The sequence below is a fragment of the Acanthopagrus latus genome, chromosome 13 (genome assembly GCF_904848185.1).
Source record: "Acanthopagrus latus isolate v.2019 chromosome 13, fAcaLat1.1, whole genome shotgun sequence".
Taxonomy (NCBI): domain Eukaryota; kingdom Metazoa; phylum Chordata; class Actinopteri; order Spariformes; family Sparidae; genus Acanthopagrus; species Acanthopagrus latus.
The window spans coordinates 7,070,019-7,094,570 of NC_051051.1; the positions used below are offsets into that span (position 1 = coordinate 7,070,019).

Below are 24,552 nucleotides of genomic sequence, written 5' to 3' on the forward strand. Positions count from 1 at the left end.
AAATGAAGTAGATAATGACTTCATTTAAATTGTAAAAGAAAACAACTAAAAAAACTATATGGCTCATCTGGCGTAATTCAAGTCCCTGAAAGCTTTGTGATTCCGAATTGATTTTAACCAACATTACTTTACACCTTCAATGTGCAGTATTTTTAATCTAGATTTTTATTTAGATAATGACTGAAATTGCATTTTGGTGAGTTTATCCTTTAATTCTGTCCTGTTGTCTTGTGGTGGGAGCAGAAATCTCAGAGACCGATATCGCAATGCTGGGCCAAATTAAACCCAAACTGTGTGGCTAGATACCTCCCGAGGAAACTTTCTATTTTGTATTTTTGCTGAACTTCTGTTTGATCTGACTTGGGATCTTTCCAGAGCTCTGATACCGTTAAGTACCTTGAATTAAATACAATGACTGTTAACACTGAAAACATAAACAACCCAGAATGATCCTTTAACTCCAGGAGCGTGCTGATGGTGCCAGTCTTATATTTATATGATCTGTTTTGTGGATTTTTCTAGTCCCAAGTTTTGCTGGCCTCACAACACCAACTGTGTTTTTTTTCCTTGAGCCTCTCTCATCATGTCACACAGGAAAAAGGTCTGTGTGCAACAAGACTAGCATTACCATTTTGTTTTGTTGTCAAGTGTTTTTGAATGAGGTCACTTGAATAAATGTCACATGCTTCAGATCTTGTCTAGAAGTTTCCTACGTGCACAGCCATGGTATTGTTCCCTGGGTGACACTATACATCGACATTACTATAACCACAAGAGCTGTGAATTAGTCAGCATGCCCGATTTGTCATCGAGAGTGTGTGACAATCAACAGAGAACATGACAAGGCATGGTTCTGAGGAAATCCCCTGTGTCTGATACATATGTAATGAGCGGACGAAGGGGAAGTGGATTGTTTGTGTGTATATATAGTAAAGCCAAACGCCAGTCAACAGCACAGAGCTGTCACTGGAGGAGTCATTATGAAGCTGCCGTCTGTTGTCAAAGGTAGGAGCACACATTTATACCAACAAGCTTTTAACTGTGTTATGGTACCGGATGTGATTGTGTTGTATCTCTGCAACAGCTCTGGGATCTTTGTGTCTGCTGCTCGCAGATGGATTTCCAGGTAAAGCATGTTATGTGTGTCCCACAGTCAAATTCTTTTATGTAATCAGATTTCCTTTTGTGCTAACCTAAATCTGCCCCTGCAGTTTCTGAGGATGAATCTCCAAAGATCATTGGGCCGCGTCGCATCACCATAAAAGCTCAGCCAGGTAAGACATTACGTGCTCCTGGGTGACAGCTCAGGTTGATTCTTACTGTGAAGCTATTTTAAAGGGATTATTGTACTTATATCAGAGCTGTACTGTAAATGGATGTGATGGATATGCATGTGTTCTGCCTCACAGGACAGCGGCTGCTTCTTCACTGTGAGGCGTTTGCAAATTGTGAACCTGATCAGACAATCATCTACTGGCTTATCAATGGCTCTTTCCCTGAGGACACGCCCAGCAGTGGCAGAATCGTAGAGTCAGAGGAGTTAGTATTGAGTTTTAACTTGAATGTAAATTACCTTTAAAGAGAATTAAGTCTTAGCTGATTAAGTGCAGTTACTAAGCCAAGCTGGAGAGAATTACTTTTTTTTTTTTTCAGATTTCAGACTACTTTTAGTAACTGCAGCTGACCTGTACTGTCTGTTTGTTTCAGATCCACGTTGGCGGAAGGTGCAATCCTTCAGAGGAGTCTGCTGTTGAAGAACATCACATCAGAGGACCTCAAATCCACCTTCACCTGTGTGGTGACCAATGCTGCTGGAACAGCCCAAAAGTTCACAAGACTAAAAAGGAGTGGTTGTCATGTGGGAAAAAACAGAAAGCAATGAATGTTACTGCAGGAAAAAGTGGATTTTTTTCTGAGCAATTTTTCACTCGCAAACTAACTCATCTTTGACGAGAGTCAACCAAATCTGTGAATTTATGATGTGATACTGCTGGGTGGGAGAACTGTGATGACGAAAAGTTGGGAATGTGAAACTTGAGGTGCATTTGGTTCCACAGCGGAACAACATGTTCTTTTGATGGCTTCCCCTCAGTGAAGAAATGTAGCGTGAAAATGTAGAAAGCGACACCTTCTGATCCTTTTGGAAAGAAAAAAAAATAGAAGTAGCTTCTTTATCCAAGGAACACAATGTCCAGATTCAACATTTCATGTGGAACTGAATGCACTCTGTTTACAATGTTAGTGAACTGTCTAAATGACTGTTTTTTAAACAACTATTACACAAATGTAATATCTATTGACTGTAGAATATATGAAAAAATATTGCAGCAGTTCTTTGCTATGATTCTGTATCTTTCCTGTGTCTGTATACTTTTGAACCACATTAAAAATATACTATATAGCAAGACAGCATCGCATCAATCACACAATCAAGTGTGCCTTTCTGATGGGAACCTGTGGTTGTTGCCCCAGAGATTTATTGTTTGTTAATTAAAACAGGCCAGACGAATACAAGAGTTAGAGTACTGCTACTTTTTTAGGATAAAGAGCAACATTAACAAACAGTCAACGAGCAATAATTGATCAACAAGTTACAAACAAAATAATTTATTATCTTAGCCCAAGGCGATAATATCACTCATGATACTGTGTTATTAGTGCAGCTAAAGTCATGTGAAGGCATTTTAAGGCTGAAACATTCTGACACACAACAGAGGGCCAACTGGCAGCAGTGGCAATAATGAATGTATATGAAAACACGTTTTGATTGCATACGCAACATATAAAAACAAGACAAGTAATAGTCTGTCAGTTTTTGTAAATCAGTATCACCACGTATTAAATCACACCATCTCCATTTCTCAGAGAGATTCACCACATCATTGGCACATGAGTGTAACTTCAGACGTGGTTAAGTTTGGCTCCATTAGTGCTCCGTGTGTTCTAGGAATAGAAATGTGTTTCATCATCAGGACAGAAGCATGTCCTAAACAGATTTCCTCCTACTGGTAGTGGAAGTCTTGACACTTCTTTCGAATCAAAATGATTTTGCACAGTGATCAGCGTTACATCCGCTTCCTGCCGCCTCTGACGCTCACACGCCCAGCTCTTCCAGGCAACGCTGCAAGTTGCTATTTCTCGCAGGATTCTGGTTTTCACTCATCTTCTTCCTGATGAGCGCAGCGGCATCTTCAGTGTACGCTGACCACTTGAAAGAAGACGTGCAGAACGGTTTGAGAAGTTCCCGATTGGTCTTGACACTCATGCCAAACAAGAAACGCAGGAAAATGTCTAGTTTGCCGTCCTCGCACAGCAGGCTTCTGTCCACAGCGTTCTTGTACAGTTCGATTGACTTGTGTCCCTTTAGGATCCCCCGGACCTTCTGTTTCAGGTGCTGCTCAAAAATGTTCTTGCCCTGGTTTCTAAAGGAGAGAAACACATACAGGGCAGCCATGTACTCCTGCATGGTGGGGTGGATGAAGCTGATGACCTTCTCCTGAAATAAGACAAATGGCTTTGTGATGTATTGTATGCACAGGCCGCTGTTGATCACAGCCTCCTCAGCGCTGAGTCCAGTCTCCTTCCAGTCTGTCTTGGTGATCTTAAACTGGTTCTTTTCCAGCATGTTATAGGCCAGTTTTCCAAGTTTCGTGAGGAATTCTCTCTCTTTATCTGGGCTATGATCTGGAGCTCGAAATATGCGTTGTTGGCGTATGAGTGTGAGCATCAGCTTTGTGTAAATGTTGGTGAGGCCCCTGGGCAGCTCTGCCTGTGCCCCCGGCTGCCTAAATATGCGCTCGTGCTCATCAGCCACCAGAGAGCAGAACAAGGGGAGGTGGCACATGATGCGGAGGGTTTTGCAAGAGTTTATGTACGCGATAACTTGAGCTGCCTGATCTGGGTCCCGAAATCTCTTGTTGAAGTACACTTCCCTTTCAGAGTCACGGAAACCACACACGTCGATCTCATCGTAAGGCGTGTCCCAAGGAATGTAGCGCTGTACCTGCGACCGAGAGGTGATCACGAATAAGCCGCGGTACAGCAGCCTCCCTCTGAGGAGGTTGACCACGATTACGTTCAGTGTGGTGACATCGGTGTGTTCACTGAGAATGTCAGTGTTATGAAAGTCAAGTTTACCATTGTACTCATCAAGACCGTCAAAGATAAACATTATTTTGCAATCCTCTGATGTAAAATCCTCTTCCCTTAGCTTCTTTGTTGCGGGGTACAGTGTGTTCAATATTTGCAACAGGGAGATCTTTGAACCCTCAAACTGTTTGAGATCTCTTAACAGCAAGGGAAACAAGAAAGCCACATGTTGGTGGGACCGCTCTTCCATCCAGTCGAGGACCAACCTTCTGACCGCCATGGACTTCCCTGACCCTGCCACTCCGATGATCATTAGAAGCTTAAAGCTTGAGCGCTCCAGCCTTTTAGCGCTCAGAACATCTTTAGTAGAAAGCAGTTTCCCTTCTTCGCGGTTGCTGTCCAGCTTTGGTATGGTCATGACCTCATGTTCAATATTTGGGCCATTATCACATGTTGTGGTTATGTGGAGATCAGTGAAGACGTCATCAAGGGGTCTCTTCTCTCCCTGTGAACCCTCACATACTTCGCCGAATTTACTCTTCAGGGTCACGCATAAATCGTGACGTACTTCATCTGAAAAAGGAAAAATGTGCATTTAAATGTATGTAACATTCTCTTATTTGTTTCAACTGACAGTGAACTGGATGGCAACCCAAATACTTTGACTATTATCTCCTTTGCCTTGTGTAAATACATCATCCATCCAACACTAATAAGACACAAAGACACACTGGAGCCAACTTACTTCTGAGGCACAAAGTCTCGAGGAACCTAACCAGCTTCTTCTGGCCAATTGCTTCAAGAAGTGTTTTGGTGATCTGCATGGACACCTCCAGGTCATAGCACTCAAGCAGCCGGTCCACAAGGTCCACCATGTCCATGCCTTGTGGAGGAATGTTGAATGACTGCGGGTAACGCTTCCACAGCATCCTCTTGAATGTTCTAATATCTCCCTCTGACAGCTTCCCAAGGGTTGTACAAATAGCCTGAATCCAAAGAAAGGATACAATGGAGTTCTGTTATTTTCAACAAGACGGTGAGTTCTACTTCATTTCTTTAAGATAGAGACAAAAGCCTGACAAACCTTAAATGTGAATTTCACAGTCATAGAAGGATGTCGTTTCTCATTTGGGTCACGGATTAACTCAGGAGTGTCAGAAGGCTCTACAGGGGTATCATCTTTGTTTTTAACCCTGGTGAGGCAACAGCAAAGGTGTATACATATATCAACATAAGTGTTGATCTAGTATGTAATCACAATCACACAACATGTTTAAGTGCCACGTGTTGGTTGTATTTCTTACTTAGGGATTCTCTTTTCACAGTCGTCACTGTCCATGGAGTAGCAGCTAGAGAATGAATCGGCTCTGTCCAGCTGGACCCTAAAACCAGGATGACAGGAAGGCTCAAATCATATTCAGTGTAACTACAAGATGCTATTACAGTTTTCCTTGGACAGAATGAAAGCAACAACAGGGTAAAGTCAGAGGTGGAAAGTAATGAAATAATGAACTATAGCTAAGAAAATGTTGTCATGCACCTGTACTTAAAACGCGAATTCATTTTTTCTGACGTTTTACTTTACTCTGAACATTTTAACAAACATATCTGTAATTTCTACTCCACACATTTTCTAAACATTCTTATTACTTCAGATTTTATGTATTTAAGGGGAATTATTGATTATTTTTAGGTTGTGTCATTGCACATTGCTTTCCCAACATTACAACCTGATTTCAACCTTTCAGTGCATGTCACATACAGCTGATGTAGCAAGACAGAAGCAGCCAAAGACGGAGACTCGAACGGGAAGAAATGGCGTGTGATGGCTGGACCTGAAGAGATCCTGCAGCCCTCTGTCTGTGTTTTCTGACAAACCGCTCAGACAAATACCACTGATCTAGCTTTAAGTTTAATAGTCTAGTTTATACTTTGAGTTTGTGTTTTTTTACGATTACTTGTGTAAAGATGTTGAATCTGCACTTCTATTTTTACCAGTCCACAAGTATCTGTACTTCTACTTGAGTGAAGAATGTGCATACTTTTGCCACCTCTGGGTAATGTATATTTGAAGGAACACAATACAAGCAAAACTGCTTCCTGTGTTCACTGTGATGAATGCATGAATTCATGGACAGATTAAAGATTTGCCTGATACTTTATCTGGTGTGTACCTCGTGGAGGATCCATCTTTGTCAGTGATGTCGTCTGAGCTCTCCTCACTTGTCATTGACCAGTAGCCCAGAGCTGGAAGCGAGGCCTGATCCACATAATGCCTTAAAAAAAAATGGATGGTAGAATGATAGTTTGTTAATTGCTAAGTCACCATGTAAGAAGCAATCACAGGATTCTATGGTACATGCCAGATAAGCAGCACATCTGAAGCTAGTTAGTGAAAGAAATCTCATTACCACTGGCTCGTATCCATCGGACTCGGTCCCAAGTCCAGAGAGGGTCTTCTTTCAGGGATGTAGTAGAGCTCGTCATCCTCTTCTTCACCAGACGCACTCTGTCCTCTACCAGACACTGCCTCCCCAAAGGAAGAGCTGCCTGCTGGCGTGGCCATCTCTAGATCAGTGTCGTCCATCGTATTGTTCAGATTGGCAGCCATCTTGATGACATGACAAGCAAACTTTTTTGTTTCCCGGGTTGGTTTCCGGACTGTCTGTACCTGCAGAATAACAGAGAGAGAAGAAACAGATCAGATATCACATCCTCTGTCAGGGTGTGTTAAGAACAGTACACCAAACCAGATTTTCAGGTTTCTTGTTTTATGTGTTTGGTACTTTGTGGTTAACCACAGAAATGTGACCATTTGATCATTTTGCACTTTACAGACAGACATCTTACTCTAAGAAGCACATTTTCTTAATGCGGTTTATTTCTTTCTGATCAACGGATGAAGCTGCATTGTGGTGTGATGCTGTTATAAACCTAATCCGTGATTATCGTTGGATAATACAGTAGTAACTATTATTTTGCATGCTGTTGTACAAGATTTTAAGACCCAATTGAGAGAATAGTATGTTGTGTTCATCCACACACAGGAGTCTGTTGCTGTGGCTTTGTGAAAATTGAGACACATCAACTTTAAGATCAAAACACATGAACCATCTGCAGGAATAAGCACAATTTTGGGATTATAATGTATCAATATATACAAATTTAAGCATAACATTCAGTCTGATTGACGGGACGTGCTAACTTTAGCTAATTGTTTTATGGTTATAGCCTCAGTTTGCACTTTTCCCTTTTTAACCCCTCTCTTCCGCCTCCACTGAACGTCTCACCAACACCTTCATTTCCACATGTCATTAAATTAGATGTTATGTAACGCAAGTTGATGTTAACTGGATTTCATGATGCGTTTTAGATTTAACAACAACGTGAGTTAGCTTATAAACTTTGAGTCTGACAGCGAAGATACGCCATCAGAATGGCGCAGCAGGACGACCAGACAGTCTCCAACCAGGAGCAACGACATAAATGTTATGGAACACTACAACATTATGTTCATACTGGACAAAAATAAATAAATATGAACGCACTGGGAGTGACATGAATACACTATTGTCATTGTGTAATGTATAAGACATGTTTACCTTCGTTTCACTTCTTCGGTTCAGGAGCCAAAGTTTCTTCTTCTCTCGTGACAAACCGCGGGGGCGGAAATACGTCATAAAGCAGATGCTGCCCCCTACAGGCCGGATGAGGGACAACATGCAGGCTGCTCCAACACGACCAGTGGGCGAGGAGGAATAAATAGATAGATAGATAGATAGATAGATAGATAGATAGATAGATAGATAGATAGATAGATAGATAGATAGATAGATAGATAGATAGATAGATAGATAGATAGATAGATAGATAGATAATATAATAGAAATACAACAATGTACAGCCAGTGACAGGTAGATGTTTAAGGTAATTGAAAATATATTCTCAAAAACAAAGTAATGTTAAATTGTTATGTATAATGTGCTAGTGTTGCTAAATTGCTAAAAGCCCACAACAACTGAGGTTTAAGAACATATTACTCTAACATACATGTGGAACTTGCATGCAGAACCAACTGAGGAATCATCTTCAATTCATAATATAATAATAATAACCATAGCAAAATGTGTGGACGTTTTGACAGCAATAGAGCTTTTTCATAACAAAGACATTTTTAGTGCAGATAATGGTTCCTCCACCCTTTTAGCCTGTGTTTACAAGCCATTTAATTACCATAAATTAAATTCATAAATCTAAAATGGCAAAGCAACCTTGAACAGCCAAATGAAATAAAACAATCAATCTATATCATTTTATCACTACTACAAGATGATTTTAAAGATGAACAACGTTTTACTGTTTGAAACTACTTTCAGAGAGAATGAAAATTAAATGAAATGCTCAAAACATCATGTCAGACATTTTTTTTTTAATCAAATGCATTCTTCCTTGTCAAAACTTGGTGCCTACATTACCCACAATGCAACTGAAACACTGACAGTTCAGGAAGGAGCTGGTTACAAAAGTCACGATAGCTCCCTTTTTTGTTTAAACATTTTTAACCTCGCACCCCAGAAATTTTTGTCAGTTCCAAACTTCCAAACACTGGGCCTCAAAAAGGGTTCAAACAACAGTTTTCACATGTGCAGATAGTAACCTCCAAGACCCATGAACAGACTTTTAAAACAGTTCTGTTATAAGGAACGATATGTAAAATTTGAATGCAACTATGCGACTGCTGTGAGAGTTTGTGTACACGTTCTGTGGCTGGATATCTACTGACTCATGAGTAAAAAGATAATTAATCACAGCTGGTGTTTCACAAGAGACTATTTGTATGAACTCGAGCTTCTCACAGCATGGCTCCGTGTCCCTGGACTGATGTATGATTATTGATTATCTGGAATGTCTTTTGACAAATGTATCAGTCATTGTTTTCAGGCACGTCTTTGCTGGGCTGCTGTGCATTACAAACTTTAATGCAGCCTCTCAATCCAGTGTGAATTAAATGATCTGCCCCTTTTTCTAATGCCACTCTCCACCATTTATGCCCTAACCCTAACCCCAGAATAATCATTAGTGAGTTGTCGGACAAATAAATAAATAAATAAATAAAAGAACATTTACTCCAAGAAACCCAATCACAGTGCTGTCTCCAGAGGCTGACAAGCATATATAGAGACAAAAACATGTGAATGCAGTCATCGGTGTGTTGATTGGTGTGACATTCAGCTTTAATGTGGCGTTTGCAGTGCAGTGAGTGTGCATGCAGTGAATATAGGCTCAGACCCTGAAGCTGTTTACCCATACATGACATGTAGAAAAAAAAAAAAAAAAAAAAAAGCGAGGAGCATGTCAGCATCCTTGTCTCGTTAGTGACCGCTACACTGAGCTTTGTGTGATGGAGGCGTGAGCAGCGACAAAGGCGGCAGGAGGAAACAGTGGCAGTATGAGGGGTGATCAGTGCCCGGGGGCCTTACAGGAGGAGGGTATCAGAACTGCCATTGTGTTGGATAGATTTATTGGTGGCTTATGTTGTTTTCACGTTATTTTCTGTGTGCAGTGTGGGGAATAAATGGACCATTCTCTTTTACAATAGCACATCTGCCATTAGTGTATGTTGTGTTTGTGCTCATATGAGTGAAAATGTGTTGAACCAACACCCGCACCTGCACAGACCTGGACCCAATCCATGTTTGCAATGCTTCCATCTCGGTTGTTTAGTCTTTTTTGTGGCTCCTAAATGGAGGGACATGGAATCTGGGAGGGCTGGACAATGGCTCCATGAGCACAGCTATCTAAAAGCTTTGGGAGTCAGACTGTCACCAGTCTCGTTAGTATTCTGGGCTTTCGGGGTAGCTCAGGCACATACAGTCACCAAATAACAGATATCTGCGCCAAAATTTCTTCTGTGCATCAGTCTGTTCTTTAACCGATCTTGAGCAGATATCTGCAGGCGAGTAAAACAGCTGACAAGAAGCTCGGTCGTTGTCAGACGATACCAGAGAGGTTCCAAAAATGCATTTTGACCAACGCGTCTCACCTCTGTTGCTCTCCACATGTACGCTACTGAGCCTGCCGAAACACGATGGGGTCAATACTGCTTGGAACACAGACGGCTGCAAATGGAAACAGAAAATGCTCCCAGCACCAAAGTCTTGTTTCTCACCTTCAAATTCTGCATTCATATTCAGGTATCTATTCATGATAATCAGACAGCATCTCTTGTGAGAGTGGTAAGAGTGCTCCTGTGCTGTCAACATAACACATTAAAGCTCTAAAACATGTCAGTGGTTTCAAACTAGACTGTCACAGGGTTCAATGAACAAAAATCAATTGGAATAATGGTTATAGACCGAAATCAAATGAATATTGGTTCAGAGAGACTTCTTGACTTTGTGGCAGGCCATGATGGGCCTACATGAGCAGCTGCACCGGGCTGGACTAGGTACTGAAAGAGGCGTGTGACTGTCCACAATCCGGATCCTCAGTGGTCTATTTAAATGATATGAAAGCACATTAACGTATTATCACCACTTCTGTGGCTGAAACTGGGGTACACACGGGGTAGAGCCAGCGTCTTGTTATTGGATTCGATTCCCCTGGTCTGCATGTCCAGTAGTCCCTGGGGAAGATACTGAACATCAAAATGCTCCTGATGGGCTTGTCGGCAGCTTGCATGGCAGCCACTGCCATCAGTGTATGAATGTATGAATTACTGTAAGCTGCTTGGGACCAAAAACGTCTGCTAAATGCCCTAAAATGTAAAAAAAAAAAAAAATCTTCTTTAACCCTTTTTAACCTTCTATACCCAATAATTCATTTATTTTTAATACATTTTAATAAATAAATACATAGTATAGTTTAGTATTTTATTTTTGAAGCATTCAGCACTGTGTTTTCTAAATATCTTCTTGTCATGGATCTCATCATAATCCAGCATAATGTGGGCGTCTTCATGGTGTTGAGACGCATCTCTGGCTCCTAATGCCTGCTCTCGCTGTGTGGCACTAATCAGCCCTCATACACACACACACACACACACACACACACACACACACAGTCCGCACGGTGAGGGGCTGTGACTCCATGTCTGTGTATGAGGGGAGGATGCTCAGAGCTCAACCCAACCTTTTTCCCAGACAGCAGCGTGGAAGTGACAGTCTGCGCGTTGTGCTCCTCAGCTCCGGATGGTACAGTGGGATGTAATTTTGGAGAGGAAAAGAAGGGGATCGGGGCAGCAGCGACCCACCACTGAGCCTGACATGAATGACAAGTAAAAAAAAAAAAGAAGAAGAAGAAGCTCATTCAAGCGAGCTAAATAGCAGAGGAATGTGCCCAAGTGTGCGCGGCTGCTCTCGGGCTCCTCAGAGCGACATTTTGGACCTTTCGGACCTACCTGGTTTTGTTTGTAAACACAGCAGAGAAGAATAGAGAGAGCCTGGTCATCTCTCTGTCTAACTGCCTGACCTTTACCAGAATATTTAGATTTATTTTATTTTTTTTCTCCAGGCGGGAGTGAGTGGGGGGTTTTGTTGGGAGTGTTGTTTTTTTGTTGTTTTTTTTTTTTTCTTTTGTCACGCGTGACCGAGACAAACTTCTACCATGGCGCTGGTTATGGAGCCAGTGAGCAAGTGGAGCTCCAGTCAAGTGGTGGACTGGATGAAAGGTAAGAGGCTTTCAGGAGCGACAAATACAATCAAACTGCTGTATGGTCATGAACGCAGGGCTCGACGGGCATCCGAGCACAGCTTCAGTCGAGATCCCCGAAGAGAACAAAAACACCTGCTGAGCCTCGAGTCTCTGCGCCTCTTAAAAACCCTCAAACCACAGCCCGAAACCGACTGATCGATATATATCAGCGTGGAGACGACTTGTCCTTTCGGGTCCAACACGTTCTCCACAGCCACACACACACACACACACACACACACACTCACAAAAATGCTTTTTAAAAACCCTCCTATTGTGTCCTGAGGTGGTTATTGTTAACGCGGGGCTGCCTCGCAGGAAGCCTGGGAAACACAGCGGAGATCCAGTAATTACACACGAATAATTACCCTTCTCACTGGATCTGGGCTCACAAATCTGTATTTCCAGAAAAAAAAAAAAGAAAGAAAAAGAAACAGGTTCATGGTTTATGTCTGCACTGTGTAGAATCAGAGCTCTCTCTCTCGCAGCTCTGTAACATCAGAGCTGGTGCAGCCATCTGTGCTGAAATGTTGATCCACAGATGTTCCAAGTCATTAAGAAGTCACAGCTGAGTTGGAAAAGCATCGTGTAAGCCTGGCTTAAGTAGTTCTAGCACCTCATAGTGCACCGAAGCCCAAGGTAATACACATCCGTCAGTATTTAAGAGCCGATTAGCTCTGACTTCAAGTTCGGTAATCGATTAATCATCAGCTACAACATTGATATTGAGTCCAGCTGCTTAAAGGGGCACAGTGTAGGTTTGGAGAGTGAATTAAAAGTCAGAATTTTAATATTTACGCTCAAACAAACTTGGTATTAATATTGTACTTGTTAACAGTTGTGACCCTTAATGGGGCACTGTGATGTTTTTGGAGAATTTTAAGGTATACAATCTTAATGAGGTAATAATGCAAACTCAGGGATATTTTTTTTCCCATAACTGAGTAAACCAGCTGTTCTCAGAGGAAAATAAGGTCCCTAGAACACAGTTTGAAGCTAGAAAGGTGGCAGGGTCCGCCACGTATATAAACAAAGTAAATGAGTATTACACTGCGTCGTCCTTTAAGGTCACTTTGTTTATTCAGTTGTGAAATAATGTCTTCCCAAAAGCTACACAGTGCCCCAGTAAATGAGAATATTTTCCGGTACTTTCGCTGCTCTATGACGTTAAACTGAACATGTTTGGGTTGTGGACAAAGCAAGACAGTTTGTGACGTCATCTTGGTCTTTTGGGAAAAACCGATTCGCTGATTTCTGACCATTTTTCTAACATTTTACAGCCCAAACAACTACTTGATTAATTAAAAAAAACACTCATTAGTTGCAGCCTTATTTAAGTCAGATACAGTCGGGCGTTTGAGCGCAACATCTTTGCCAGCAGATAGGATCCAAGGATTTGACACAAAACTATTCCAGCTAGGACGTTCAGTTTAAATTGGAGAGATTCATATTCAGTTGTTACACTGAATTAATCACTCGTAAGTATATTTGGTGTTCGGATGAAAGGTTCCTCTGGAGAGGAAAACTGTCTGCTCAGGACCTATAAAGGGCCCACACAAGCCTGTCAGGAGACTCTCAGGGCACAGAGAGCTCGTTAGACTTTCTGCTTTTTGTCTGCCTGCATTAAAAGTGATCAGCGCTGGCACCGTCTGCTGCCATCAAATATGTACAAAATGTGAGTGGAGGGATGTTGAACTCAGCGGGAGGAAGATGCCGTCCGAGCCTGTTCGTCAGCACGCCGATTGTTTCAGTATTGTAGTGTTGTTTTGCAGAGCCATGTGTGCTCACGTGTCAGGCCACAGCCCATCAGAGGCACGCCGGATGAAACATACATCTTTACCGCCTAGACACACACACAAGCCGACACACACACACACACACACACAGCCTTAGTCATAATTCTGCGCCCGAAGGCCCTTTTCTGCTGGCTCAGACATATTATGATTGCAAAGATCAGGCCTCTCTTAGCGTGAGCTGTTTGTGTACAAATTGTACCTGAATGTGACGCTGCCTGTTAGACCAGGCTGATTTTGTGGGCGCGCCGGCTGAGTAAAGACACAAAAGGCAAGTGTGTGGCTTCACACAGACAAAGGAGATGGATGGGGACGGTATATGATGTGCAGAAAAAGGCCGAAGACAGAATGACCAGAGCAGTGCACATGAGATCTAAGACGAGCTGTAAATAAGATGGTCACACAAGTGAGAGATTCAGGCAGCAAGAAGCGGAGATCGGATATGAGAGAGGGCTCTTCAGTGTCCCACATCTGACAAGTGGAGCAGAGACGATTCTGTGCCCAGAGCCCAGTAATGGTAATTTAAAGTGAGGGACAGAGTGGCACTGAGAGACCGAGAGGAGAGGAGGAGGAGGAGGAGGAGGAGGAGGAGGAGGAGGGGGTTCATTCTTGTCTTCACATCCATTCTCAGCTCCTGAGGACTGGCAGCGTTTTGTCGCAAGCATTCACAGGTTCCATTATTAGCATAGCCGCTCCGTGATGTCACTGGAGGCCAAATAGGGGCACCCTGTGACCTTCCCACAATCCCTCTCTCTCAACCCCCCACCCCCCCACACACACACACCAGTTAGTGTTTTGTGGGAGCAGGACGCTCTTATTCCCAGCTGCGACAAAGCTGCTTTAAAGAAGAGATCACAAAAGAGGGAAGTATCCAAGCGTTGACTGGAAATTTTGCTCTTGACAAGTGCACGGTGGCTGTGCAAACACACGCGATAGGTGCATTTTCAGAGTTGTTTTCATGAATTGCATGTGAGGAGGCCCGCAGATCGAATGCAGGCTTAGTGTAATCTCTTCCTGACAGTGTGCATTAACATAATTCATGTTTTGTGAAGTTTATCAGTGCTATCTTTTTGCACACACTCTCCTCTCTCCCCTTCTGACCCACACACACCGACAGTGATTGGTGACAAGTCAGATTGAGTAAATATAATATATTATGCAGATAAATGTCTGGTCCAACCTCACATTACCAGTGGATTATCCAGGATGGAGATCAGGATGTGTCAGCGCTGTGCTTTTAATTTCTCCTCGGCGTGCCTGATAATCTGACCCGTGCATAAAGTGGACTGGAAAACTGACGTTGTGGAGATTACTCAGTGCAATCAGCAATCCATTACACGACGCTGCAGTCAGACGAGGACAGGTATGAGATTGGATTTGAGGGGTAAATATCAAAGTTTAGCATTCATTTTGTGCCAGTTTCTGATGTGCTTCTCAACTTATGACCTCAGCGCCCATCAAGAACGCAACATAATGCTTCCCGGTGTCCTTTAGAAATGCAAAAATCTTACCAGAGGTTTTGAATTATCGCGAATGAAACCAGCAGATATCCACGTTTGATAGACGTCTAAGGGTCACTCTCTGGAAAGCAGCTTCTCTTCCCTTATTTCTTTATGTGCTCCTGCGGTCAGGGAGAATCCCTGCTGAAACCCTGCTTCATGGTTCCTATGGCAACATGGGGGAATACTTCACTGACATAATGAGTCTCAATTAACTTGGTAAGGAGGCCGCTTAGTTAAGCCTTTAAATTTGATGCAAAACCATGAAACCCCCCCACCGCCTACGTTTCCTCGCCACCGTTTAGCTGCCAGCTAAACCTCGTCTGAATGCTTGATCAGGTTCAGGCACAGCACTGAGTCACATGTACATGATTGGTCCATGGCGATGAAAAGACGAGATGAGGGAAGAGTTGTCAGTGTGTGTGTGTGCATGCGTGTGTGTGTGCATGTGTGTTTGTCCCCCTCACTTACTGAGAAGATGGACGCAGACCGAGTGTATAGAAAAAGCCTTACAAAGGCTGCTCTCTGTCTGCAGTGCAAAAAGGATAGCCTGTTAGCATGCAGAGCACTTTCTAGTGACATTAAGCTACGACATATATACTCGTATAGATAAGTGACAGCTGAAATGATCCGATAATTGATTGAGGAGTATATTGACGGAAAATGTATGGGCAGCCAAATTAGTAAAAAAATTACCATCTTAAGTCATTTTTAAAACTAAAAATCCCCAAAATGTGCAGCAGTGAGCCTCTCTGATGACAATATCTGCTGGTTTCTTTCCCAGCAGCCCTCAAATGGGAACAGGTTTTTCAGATATTGTGTTTGCTTGATATGAAAGTGAATACAAATTTGAATAAAATCAATTTGCTATTTGTAACAAATAATCTTTATGTAACCACATAAAAGCCTCATTGAAATTAAAATCTCCTTTTCAAGCGTGACATTTCTCGCGACAATAGACACAATAAAAGTGAAGCTGTCACTCAGACCACTTTCAGCTAAAATGTACATTACAAGTATCAAGGACAATAACAAGCAGAACCAATGGGATGAAGTATCAGGTACAATTTCTTTGACCAAGACCACTATTTCGAAATAACTTTAATTTCCACATTATATTAAACTCTGACAATTTCAGGCCCTTCAGCAGGTTATTCCAGAGAGGAGCGGCGGCACATTTAAAGGTGCAATATGAAGAAATTTCTATTCAGCAAGAGAAAGATCTCCGGTGACAGATTATTTTTTTATATCTTAACAAACGCAATAAAAAAACTCTCCTTGTTTTCATGACTGAATAAACAAACTGACTGTGAAGAACAACACAGTTTCATACTGGTTTACTTTGTTAATGTGTGGTGGACCCTGCCACCTTTCTAGCTTCAAAAGGTGTTCTGTTTATTCACTTATAGAAAAAAAATATTTCCCAATTTGTATTGTTTCCTTGATAATATTCTGAAAATTAAGATTCTGAGTTTGATTTCCATCTGTAAAAGCACATTGTGCCCCATTTAAAGCTTTTTTTGCCTACTTCTGCTTGTTCATACATTATTATTTCAATATACAACTAAGCAACAATTAATAAAGAAGTTTTTAATTTACTATATCAGTATTTTGTAGACATGCTTGGTGCTGATGCACAGTCAAAGTTGATAGACACTGTTTCCCTGTCATCAAGCTTTTAATGTGAAGGTGCTGACGATATTATCATCACCATCATTTTGCTGCTGTTGACAATTTTGGCCAAAAATTCAAAACATGCACTCTGTCTTTATGTAGTTTATATACTTCAGTGAGGATTAAGTTTCCTTGTACCTTCACTCTCGATATGGAGGCAAACTCCTGAGAACTCCTTGATTTTGGCGTTCACGCAAGACTGTGGGACTGATTAGTGTGTGACACATCAAAGGACCTTGATTGACAGCCGGTGTGAAGGAGGATAACAAGGGGGGGAAATGGATCGCTCTCTTGTGCGGAGCAGTTCATGTCATTTTCTATTTCCTGGCCTGTCTGGTTTTAACTGAGTGTGCTGCTGCTTTTTTTTTTTTTTTTTACAAGTAAACTCTCCCGCTTCAAATGAATTCTTGCATCATTTTGTTAGTGAATATTTCATGAAGGAAGTGGCTGTTTGTCAAATTTTATCCGGCATGTTTGGATAAAAACTGAAATGTGTACATAGTGATCAGATGACACATGTTTTAGGGGCTATTTTGTAAGGATATGAAGATGGATGGGATTTGGCTCTGCCTTCGGTGTGTCTTGGGCATATAAAGTTTGAAAGACACTGATGTGGACAGATTAGAAGCAAAAAATATGACATCGTGCCTATACACATGGTCAGGGAAGCAAGAGCACAGAGGGTTAACACCTCCAATACTTGTGAAATGAACAGCACCTGTGTGCAGATAACATCTAACTGTTGACGTTTGTGAAGCTGCTGCATGTGATTGAATTCTTTTGTGACACAATTTTACGCCTTTTCCCTGTATATAATGGATTTGTGCCGACCTTAGTATAATTTCCAGTTTCAAACCTAAACCGAGAAACCACCAGAGCAGACAGGAGATGCAGAATCTGTCTGTTTGTTCTAGTCTGCTGCGCTTCATCAGCTGCCTCACTAAAGGACTTCACACCTGCTGCAGCAGAGGAAGATTTAAACCAGGCTGAGCAGAGACACACATCTCCCTTTTCCGGTCGAAAGCTTGTTCTAGTTTTAAGCTGCAAAAATCCACCACAGGACGGTTGATGAGGGGGAATCTGTCAGATTTCTTATCTGACACAGACTCTTTCACACTTCGGACGTAACAAAATTGCAACCTGTGCTCACACTTTTAGAGATTTACAGCACATTCTGGCAAGGAAAGCGATATTGAGCCCGATCAGAACACATTATGCAAATGCCAGGTTTCACAGGAAATCTAAAATACTGAGACTGACAGCGAACAAAAAGTCCTCACCGCCTTGTCTTGCTGTCTTACTGAAAGTTTTCCTGTCTTCCCGTGGTTCCCTCAGGCCTGGACGACTGCCTGCAGCAGTACATCAAGACCTTCGAGAGGGAGAAAGTAGGGGGGGACCAGCTGCTGCGTATCACCCACCAGGAGCTGGAGGATTTGGGAGTGTCCCGGATCGGCCACCAGGAGCTCATACTGGAGGCTGTGGACCTGCTCTGTGCTCTGGTGAGTGCAAGCTTCCCACGCTGTCTTCCCACCACTCTGTACTGTCACTTCAAAGAGACCGCTGCTGTTGGATGAAGTTTCTGTAGCACATTTGGTGCCTCCTCATCCTACCAAGTACTTTTTAAAATTCACTGGATTAACCTCAAGAACGTGGTGTAATAAAGCTAGAAAAGAAGTTGTTTTTTTTGCTTTCTTTTTTGGACATTTTGTAAGATTTCAAATGAAAAAGTTATCCCCCACAAAGTCTTAAACACAATATTCTTACAAATGACGGCTTTAAACTTCACAACAGGGTGAAAGAAAGCTTTAATTTGCCTCAGTTTTCAAACATCGCCACAAATCTACCAGAGCTGATAATCAGGACAAAATATCCTCTACAGGCAAATCTTGCAGCTGTCATTAGTGCCGACAAGGATTACAGCCTCCTCCTCAAGTGATTTCTCCTCTTAGTCTCAGAAAACACAAGTTTCGCGTGTGTCAGCATGATGGACCGCTGTGTAGTCTGACTGGGCTCAGAACAGTCAAAGCCTCCTGTTCATACGGCTCGCAGCGCTCCACGTGTCACCGCATTGACCTCAGCCTTGTGTTACCTTCAGGTCAGCAGGACCGCAGAGACGCATGAAACTGGAGACAGCGTAAACTTCCTGTTCAGGAGAGACGAGATGCAGTCACATGAAAAACACATAGATTATATCAAAGAATATACGCATTTTCCCAGAGGAGAGAGAGCCTTTAACGAATGTCCTCACTTTCTGCAAATCTCTTCACTCGTCTATGAATATAGATTAGTCTATGAATTTGATTTTTAAAAGATGCCTTCAACTTTGTTTTTTTTTTTGCCTTAAATTTGTAGCATCGCAAATTGTTTTCCATTACTTACTGGGGTGTTATATTCCTATGCCTGTTTAGAGTTTGGGATCATTCTCATCTATTAACTGACCAAAGTTCAGATTAATGAAATAAATAACAATAATGATAATACCAATAATAAAAATAATGGTAATACTGAAAATAATGCAACAGCTGGTGCCCTTTTTGTTTGTGCCCCTCAAACATTCTGAGTCCATCACTGCAGAAAGGAACCAGAAAATATTCACATTTAAAAAGCTGGAACAAATCCTTTTCCTGAAATATTACTCAGACCAATGAATCGATTATTAAGTTGGTGATTCATTAATAGTTGACATCTTTGCTGTCTATTTAGATCTAGTAGACATTAGAATTTAACTTTGGAGAGGAGGAATTTTCATTTTGTTCCACACAGCAGCAGTTATAATTTAATTTATTTTTCACGATTGACGTGAATGTATAAAGGAACATTTTTTTAATCTGTTGCAGGCGTGTCATCCACCTGTGGTACCCTGATGAATCAGATCTGTATTTGAGCAGACTGAGTAGAGAGTCAGACACACGTACAAAGCACACATCGCTGGTATTTGTCATTACATTTTCCTGCCCTCATATCAACAATCCACATCTACGTGGGTGTTAAGATTCGAACAGCTTGAATAAGGAAGTATAAAAGGAGAAGATGTCGGAAGATGAATGAGAGGTAGGAATGGAAGAGAGAGGCTGGAACAGAGACAAAGATGTGTTTGCCCAAGAGACACATGGTGAGGGCTGGATGGAGATTTAGTGGACTGAGGTCACAGATGCAATCTGAATCTAAAGTCCTCTCATCCTGCATCACTGCACGGGGGGCCCTGCTTCAGCCCCAAAGCTCTTTACGTAACTGGGATTTAGTTTTAAGTCTCTCAGGCACTGCTGTATTAAATATGATTAGTGGCCCTCCTGCCGCGCTCTCCCCTCCCAAGAAAACTCTGACGTGACAGACGCCCACAGGCCTGCACGTGCAGTTCGCTGTTCAGGGTAATAATGAACGTCCCGCAATCCCTCGACATGCGAAGTGACAGCTGGGGGTGAGTGGGGCAGGGTGGAGGGGTCAGCGGTCTCACGCCTTACATGTGTCTGTAGTGCGACAAGGTGGCGTCCTCTGCCAGCGCTCTTTGTTTTCACAGAGAAATGTCAGCCGAAGCCTCCACAGTGGTAGAAATGCTTTGGATGCGTCACAGCTGAAAACAAACACCAACAAGCTGGTCAAACAGAGAGAAATTTACTTTCCTCTCTTCCTCTAGAATTACGGGCTGGAGACCGAGAATCTGAAGACTCTGTCTCACAAGCTGAACGCATCGGCCAAGAACCTGCAGAACTTCATCACGGGCCGGCGGCGCAGTGGCCATTACGACGGGCGAGCCACCCGCAAGCTGCCCAACGACTTTCTCACCTCCGTGGTGGACCTGATCGCCGCAGCCAAAAGCCTTCTGGCCTGGCTCGACAGGTGAGATTTGCAAAGAGGTGAACCTGTGATGTATGTAGACAATAAAGGTTCATTAAAAAACATATCATGTACACACACTGATGCAGTCATTCACAAAGTGCAGTGTTACAGAAGCAGCTCTTCACCACTTTGTTTAAGGTCATGGTCCTTGGTGAGGCTTAAGGATGGGATGAGCAAGTACATCATCATCTGTATCTGTTACTCAAAATAAGTGGGATTCAAACTGGGGGTTGGTGGTGCTTTGTTCCAAAATGGGCAGGAATAACGTGTGTTTGTTAATTCAAGACTGAAAGTGATTTCGGTTTGATCAGAAGTCTAGAAGAGCCTCAGGACTGAGCTCCAGATTTATGTTTTAATTGCAAAATTAAGAGAATATTTATGGAAGAAGTTTTTTAAAAACCTTAATTAATTCATGTTGGTCAGCTACCCGATGGATCATATTCACACAGCAGTCGTTCTTCTCTGACATCACGTTCAGTGTTGTACTGCTTTGTTCCAGGTTGCTCGTTCCAAGCTGGGAATCTTACAAATTGCTGTCATTTTGCTGCTGTGTGATTGATCAGCAGCTATAAAGGTGATATTTCGAGGTAAAGCAACGTATTTGATACCCGTTAGCTCCTGTTGGTTATATTAAATTAGTTTTAAATCCGAACACACATCTTGGACACATTTATTTAGGCCTGGAACTTTAACCCACCAGACATACTCACAGAGTTATGTTAGCAAGTTGTTGAACGCCAGCGTTGACATCAGCCGATGGGCTATTGAATAAGTTGTTTAACCTCCAGATTCTCACTATCCATCGTCTTTTAAGTTGCTAAACAAATTGGGAAATGGTGACGCCATAACAATTCATCAGATTCACTAATATGCTTCGCAACCTCGAACACAGCAGCCTAACATCGTCACAGCATTCGAGCTTTCTTGAGTTCGACGTCGGAGGAAAATTGCTGCCATGTGATTTTACGTTAAATTAGACAGAAACTGACATATTTTACTCATGATTACAGATGATTCTCATATAAAAAGTAGGCGCTGGATATAGTGTCAGTGGTGTACTTGCTCATCTCTCAATATTAATGATTCTGTTTGCAAGCAAAAATATTAAACTCTGGATTAGTCTGGATTTAATAAGATGTGATGAATCAAACACATTGGTTGAAAAATAACCTGCAGCAGATTGAAGATGTAACGACTGGCTTCAAACAGGACTGAGACTGTCATGTCCTGAGTTTTCCAGGATTCTAGTGTTTCTCTGTTTACCACAACACAGACCAGTTTTGTTTTTTGTTTTTTATATTCTGTCCGTGACCAATCAGCTGACAAGAAAAGATGAGTAAAGGCCTTATATAAGTCGATTTTGACAGGGTGGCCAAAAAGGCACTGAGCAAGTCTATTTATATGTTGCTTTATCCTCTTCTTCTCTGTGGGATTGTGCCAGTGTGGTTGCGTCTGTTTGTTTTTGTGTGTGTGTGTGTGCGTGCATGCATGCATGTGTGTGTATCAGGAATCTGGAAGTTCAAAGCAGACAGCGTTCTACAGAAATAACAAAGTAAATCGCTGTTTCTTCTCTCCTAACGTCGTCATCTACATAATCTACAGCATCCGTTCTAATTAAAATTCAATTTCCTGCGTTTCATTTTAGCGTTTGAATGCATCATTGTTGACACAACTACATTTTTGCAGCTTGAATATGTCTCCAGAGTCATGTTTAATATGCTCTGGAGTATAGAACGCAGAAAATGGGGGAAATTTGAATAAAACTGTGATGTCTCAGGCTGTGCACAGTTTGTATTGGCGCCACAATGGAACAAAAAAAGGGTTACAATAACCAATTTTTACAGACTGTCAGCTCATGAATGAAGATGCTGTTAACATATATTATTTTTTAAACATGTGCATTAACAACCTTATGATAATCCACATACTCCCTTAAATGACCATAATAGAAAATATAACTAAATCAAAAACGCAAACCATGACATGACACACTCGGAAATCTGACTTTTACGTCCTCCTGAAAATTAAAACATGGACAGAAAATAAAATAATGGTAACCTGTGTGTATGTCTGTGTGTGCGCGCTGATGTCCTGTGCTTTCTGAATGTTCCCACAGATTTACCAATGATGTAGTCTCAAAGGACGGATGATCTAATGGTTCATTCCAGGTGCTCCTTCTTTTTCAGGTCTCCGTTCGCCGCGGTGGCAGATTACTCCGTGACCAGAAACAACGTGATCCAGCTGTGTCTCGAGCTCACTACAATTGTACAGCAGGTAAATGAATTGTATTATATGATATTGTGATGAACAGCTCATTCCCAGTAGACTTCTCTGTCGTGACTACATGAGCATTAGAAACCTGGATCTCCACATGAGAGCATTACGGCGATGCCAAAATGCATTTCCATTTCCTTGGTTGTAGCGCCCACAATGCTTTTATGGTTTTGAGAGTTTAAGAAACATCTGTACATGGTATATGTTTAATAAAAAGTTCAGAAACAGTTGTACAAACTTAAAGCAGCTTCTCAGTCAGTTCTTTTTGTACACATTCAGTCTAGAGCCACTACTGTAATACCCCAACACGGCTCAGATTTTTGCAAACATCTCATCCATATTTAAACCCGAGTACAAATGATTAATCCTTATTAATATCAGTGTATTTGTCTTTGATCTGTCATTGCTGACGCTCACAATCAGGCCCTTTAAGACCTTTAAAGATTAACAAGTAATGAGAGAAACAACGCTGAACAGGTTTTTTCGGACAGTCTCTGGAGGATAATGTTTATATGCAGTTAAGGGAAAAATGTAAGTGGGAAAAATGAGAGGTGGGAGTGAACGAGGGCGAGAGCGAGAGAGTTGAAGGCCGAGAGAGGAAGACTGGCAGAGATAGAGAGAGAGAGACATGCCTCCGCATTGGTGATTCATTTGTTTTGTGTTTGTGCATGCCTGTGTGGGAGTGTTGGGGGTTATAGGTGCCAAGCTGCTCGCTTTTTTGCTTATATCCACCTACAGCAGAAATGCCAATAATAACTCCATTTTGACACGTTCTCTTGAGGTAACAGTGCTCTCTGAATGTTCCCCAGGACTGCTCCGTATATGAGACAGAAAACAAAATCCTGCATGTGGTGAGTTGCTGACTTCATTACACTGCAATCGGATGTAAATAAGAGCTGTAATCTTGCACAATTAAAGATTGTTATTCATCCGTAATATGTCCTCCCCAGTGTAAAACTTTGTCTGGAGTGTGCGACCACATTATCTCTCTGTCCTCGGATCCCATGGTGTCCCAGGCGGCACATTTGGAGGTTGTTCAGCTAGCCAACATAAAATCCACCGAGGGACTGGTAAGACTTTAAGAAACACACTTTTTTTTGTTTTGGGGGAGGGTTTCTCATTGGTCAACCTTCCCAATGTGCCCTAAAAGTTACATGGGTTGTTGTGCAATCTTGAGTTAACATTCGGAACTTAAAATCATAGTTGAGAAAGAGTTGTTGTGAGTAATTGCATCTAGCAGAGTGGTTGATGATTGCAACAAGCTCCCGCGCCTGTCTCGCCCTCCCCTGCCATGGCCACACCAATGAAAACACAATTATGAATGTTATAGTCCTTTTCTGCTCCTATATTTCCCCTTAATCCTGCACACTGGCCCTTTAATTGTAAGATGATACCCTGAAATACCAGGTTATGATTGGAAAAGCTAATATATGTATATATAGTTTCAGCAGTGTATTATAAAGCCTAGTTCTTACTGGGTTATATGTTATCTGCCCAATACATGGTTGACATGATTTGCCCTTTAAATACTTTTAAATAATAAATGTAACAAATGTTTTAATAATTAATGTAACGTGCACTGTTTTTGTAGCTAATAAACTGATAACATGTAGACTGACATTTTGAGAAACGACCTATCCATGTAGTCGATCACCTCAGTCAGATTCCGGGTAGCTACTGTGGACCAAGCTCTC

General features: G+C 42.0%; 3 protein-coding genes across 7 annotated transcripts in view; 2 read left to right on the forward strand and 1 right to left on the reverse strand.

Moving 5' to 3' along the window:
• The first annotated feature begins 826 nt into the window (after positions 1-826).
• On the forward strand, positions 827-2,405 carry LOC119030808 (interleukin-1 receptor accessory protein-like). Of its 2 annotated transcripts, XM_037118683.1 has the most exons (5): positions 905-1,005; positions 1,085-1,126; positions 1,212-1,274; positions 1,410-1,539; positions 1,708-2,405. In XM_037118683.1, the coding sequence occupies exons 1-5, from the start codon at positions 981-983 to the stop codon at positions 1,880-1,882; spliced, it is 435 nt and encodes a 144-aa protein (XP_036974578.1). In that variant the 5' UTR covers positions 905-980; the 3' UTR covers positions 1,883-2,405. The 2 variants fall into 2 exon arrangements, with proteins under 2 accessions (XP_036974580.1, XP_036974578.1); XM_037118685.1 differs by lacking the exon at positions 1,085-1,126 and having other exon boundaries at positions 827-1,005.
• Positions 2,406-2,583: 178 nt separating this feature from the next.
• On the reverse strand, positions 2,584-15,113 carry nlrc3l1 (NLR family, CARD domain containing 3-like 1). The gene is made up of 8 exons (XM_037118680.1): positions 15,086-15,113; positions 7,692-7,816; positions 6,501-6,760; positions 6,264-6,365; positions 5,394-5,471; positions 5,174-5,282; positions 4,835-5,075; positions 2,584-4,662 (listed from the first exon to the last, which is right to left on the reverse strand). The coding sequence occupies exons 2-8, from the start codon at positions 7,809-7,811 to the stop codon at positions 3,095-3,097; spliced, it is 2,478 nt and encodes an 825-aa protein (XP_036974575.1). The 5' UTR covers positions 7,812-7,816; positions 15,086-15,113; the 3' UTR covers positions 2,584-3,094.
• The window catches only part of LOC119030804 (connector enhancer of kinase suppressor of ras 2-like), a 34,393-nt gene continuing 21,020 nt past the window's right edge, over positions 11,180-24,552 (forward strand). The window contains exons 1-6 of one of the 4 annotated variants that reach the window (XM_037118676.1): positions 11,180-11,758; positions 18,083-18,246; positions 20,382-20,584; positions 22,753-22,858; positions 23,668-23,709; positions 23,809-23,928. In XM_037118676.1, coding sequence (XP_036974571.1) covers positions 11,695-11,758; positions 18,083-18,246; positions 20,382-20,584; positions 22,753-22,858; positions 23,668-23,709; positions 23,809-23,928 — 699 coding nt within the window. In that variant the 5' untranslated portion in view covers positions 11,180-11,694. The remainder of the gene's footprint in view (positions 11,759-18,082; positions 18,247-20,381; positions 20,585-22,752; positions 22,859-23,667; positions 23,710-23,808; positions 23,929-24,552) is intronic. The other 3 variants (XM_037118678.1, XM_037118677.1, XM_037118679.1) reach the window with 3 other exon arrangements.

Excerpts from the sequence above, each read along its gene's own strand:
- LOC119030808 (XM_037118683.1), top strand. The coding sequence starts at position 981 with ATGAAGCTGCCGTCTGTTGTCAAAG. Across the intron at positions 1,127-1,211 it reads GCTCGCAGATGGATTTCCAG|TTTCTGAGGATGAATCTCCA; the intron begins GTAAAGCATGTT and ends CTGCCCCTGCAG. Across the intron at positions 1,275-1,409 it reads CACCATAAAAGCTCAGCCAG|GACAGCGGCTGCTTCTTCAC; the intron begins GTAAGACATTAC and ends TCTGCCTCACAG.
- nlrc3l1 (XM_037118680.1), bottom strand. The coding sequence starts at position 7,811 with ATGTTGTCCCTCATCCGGCCTGTAGGGGGCAGCATCTGCTTTATGACG. Across the intron at positions 6,761-7,691 it reads ACCGAAGAAGTGAAACGAAG|GTACAGACAGTCCGGAAACC; the intron begins GTAAACATGTCT and ends GTTATTCTGCAG. Across the intron at positions 4,663-4,834 it reads CGAGACTTTGTGCCTCAGAA|ATGAAGTACGTCACGATTTA; the intron begins GTAAGTTGGCTC and ends TTCCTTTTTCAG.